At 44.5% G+C, this 2,327-nt stretch overlaps 1 protein-coding gene across 1 annotated transcript; it reads right to left on the bottom strand.

Moving 5' to 3' along the window:
• Nucleotides 1-625: 625 nt before the first annotated feature.
• Nucleotides 626-1,507, bottom strand: LOC140972499 (uncharacterized). Its single transcript, XM_073434916.1, has one exon. It carries the CDS (start codon nt 1,505-1,507, stop codon nt 626-628), a length of 882 nt encoding a protein of 293 aa, XP_073291017.1.
• Between the last annotated feature and the right edge of the window lie 820 nt (nt 1,508-2,327).

The raw sequence follows: 2,327 nt of genomic DNA, 5'->3' as shown, positions 1-2,327 counted from the left end.
TCTCCGGAGGAAATCCAGGAATCTCATCGGGGAAAACATCAGGAAATTCATCGACAACTGGAATGTTCTTCACGTCGATCACATCCTTCTATACTTCAACAGCATAAATGAGGTATCCTTCTCCTTCTTTTGCTAAAGCCCGTTGTACCTTTATAGCAGACACTACTGGCATTGGAGGTCGAGCTCCCTCGCCAAAGAAAAACCAATTCTCGTCTCCTTCTGGACGAAACTGAACGAGACGTTGATAACAATCTACCGTCGCTCTAGACTTAGTCAATAGGTCGATTCCCATAATACAATCGAAATCTTCCATAGCCAATATCATCAAATTGGCAGACAAGTATTTTCCCTCAAACTCTAACAAACAGTCTACTACAAGTCGCTTAGCTAAAACCTCTTGTCCCATCGGTGTAGACACCGACATCAAAACATCTAATGACACGTAGGGTAGTTTATGCTTCTTAACAAACATTGATGCTATGAATGAATGCGATGCCCCAGTGTCAATTAATACATATGCAGGAATACCACATAAGATAAAATTACCTGCAATGACTCTCTCGTTTTGCTCCTCAGCTTGTTCTTGGTTTAGGGCAAACACTTGCCCTTGAACTCGTGGACGTTGCTAAGATCCTTGTGATATTCCACCATGACGAGAACCTTGAGTAGGAAAACCTTTCTGTTGCACAGTGGCCTCAGACTGTTTTCCACTGTAAGACCCTGCCATAGAACCTCCGCCTACACTCTGATTCTCCAAATTAGGGCAATCCCTCTTCATGTGACCAAAATCACCACAGTTGAAACAAGCACCTGTTACTTTTCGACAATTTTCCGTCTGTTGATTTCCTCCACAGTGGCCACATTGCAGCTTTTTCCTACCAAAGCTGTACAGCCCTCCAGAACCGGAAGAAGAAGAAGATGCAGACTTCTTGAAAGACTGACCCCTCGGTCCCAACGAACTAGAACTTTTGCTAGCTTGCATAGCCTTCCTCCTAGCAATACTGATCTCTGCTTGACGACAACGATTCACTAATCCTTCGTACGAAGTAGGATCGTCACAGACTGAAACCCGATCAAAAATCTCCTGGTTCAAACCGTTCAAAAAGTGAGAATATTTGGCTGCAGAATTCTCACTGATGTGAGGAGCGTACGACAACAGATCCGTAAAACGCTTTTGGTAATCCTCAATGCTCGAATCTCCTTGCTTAATGGTCAACAGTTCCATCTCCTTCGCCTGACGAAGAGCTGGAGGAAAGTGATGATTGATGAAGGCCTGACGGAAATGTTCCCAACGAATCCGCCCATACTGTTGAACTAGAATGGAAGAAACAAGTTTCCACCATTTCCGAGCTTTTCCTTGGATCATGAAATCAGCTACCTCCATCTTCTCGTCTTCGTCATAGTGCAGCACTCGAAAACACTGCTTCATGATATCGACCCAAGCTTCAGCAACATCAGCATTCTCATCTCCAGTCAACGGTGGAGGTCCAATCTTCATTAAATCCATAATGTTGACACGGTTCCTACGTCTCCTTTCATCATGATCTCGTTGACGCCTTCCGTCACGATCTCTACGACGATGTTCTCGGCCAGCCTCATCGTCGCCATAACGACCATGTCCCACACTTCCGTGACTGCTTCCGTCTCCTGACATCTGAAAGGAAACCAAAATCAACCTCTAAATCCTCAAAACAGAATTACTAATGTCCCAGAAATCTTCGCATGCTCTGATACCACCAAATGTAGCGCCCTTACCCGAGCCACTACTAAACAGACTACTAAGCATGCAACATTAAAACTTAATAACAACAATTAAACAGCAGAAACCAAATACTTAATCATCTTACAACCCAAAATTAAAACAGAGCAAACAACAGCAGTCTTAAATATTAATACAACCATATCGAAACATAATTCTAAACAATAAAAAGATGAACCACATAAAACCTCCACTGGATCACCACCGAAAACTCAACTGCTCTAGCCACTGCCCAGGTCGTCCGAACCGTCCAACCTAAGACCTGCCCCGTGGAATGGGGTGCCCAAGATGAAAACAAGGACGTGAGCGACAATCGCCCAATACGAGAATGTACGAGTATACAAACTGATATGATGCATGCGAAATGCAATATGCTCGGATATCAAGGATCAAGTCAAGAATCTCATGCTCAGTCTAGAGGCGCCTGAGTGTGTAGTCTCTGATCTGCCCTAGGCATGTTTTGGCTCCCACACTCATCATCAAGACGTGGACCTACAATGTCAAGGTCATCAGAGCCCACAGATCCCGTCGGACATTGTAGCTCTCGATGCCCCATCGTCCACAATAC

Source organism: Primulina huaijiensis, chromosome 3, assembly GCF_012295235.1.
Source record: "Primulina huaijiensis isolate GDHJ02 chromosome 3, ASM1229523v2, whole genome shotgun sequence".
Lineage (NCBI taxonomy): Eukaryota > Viridiplantae > Streptophyta > Magnoliopsida > Lamiales > Gesneriaceae > Primulina > Primulina huaijiensis.
The sequence above is the reverse complement of the archived record's forward strand: the minus strand, read 5'-3'. Positions and strand labels throughout refer to the sequence as shown.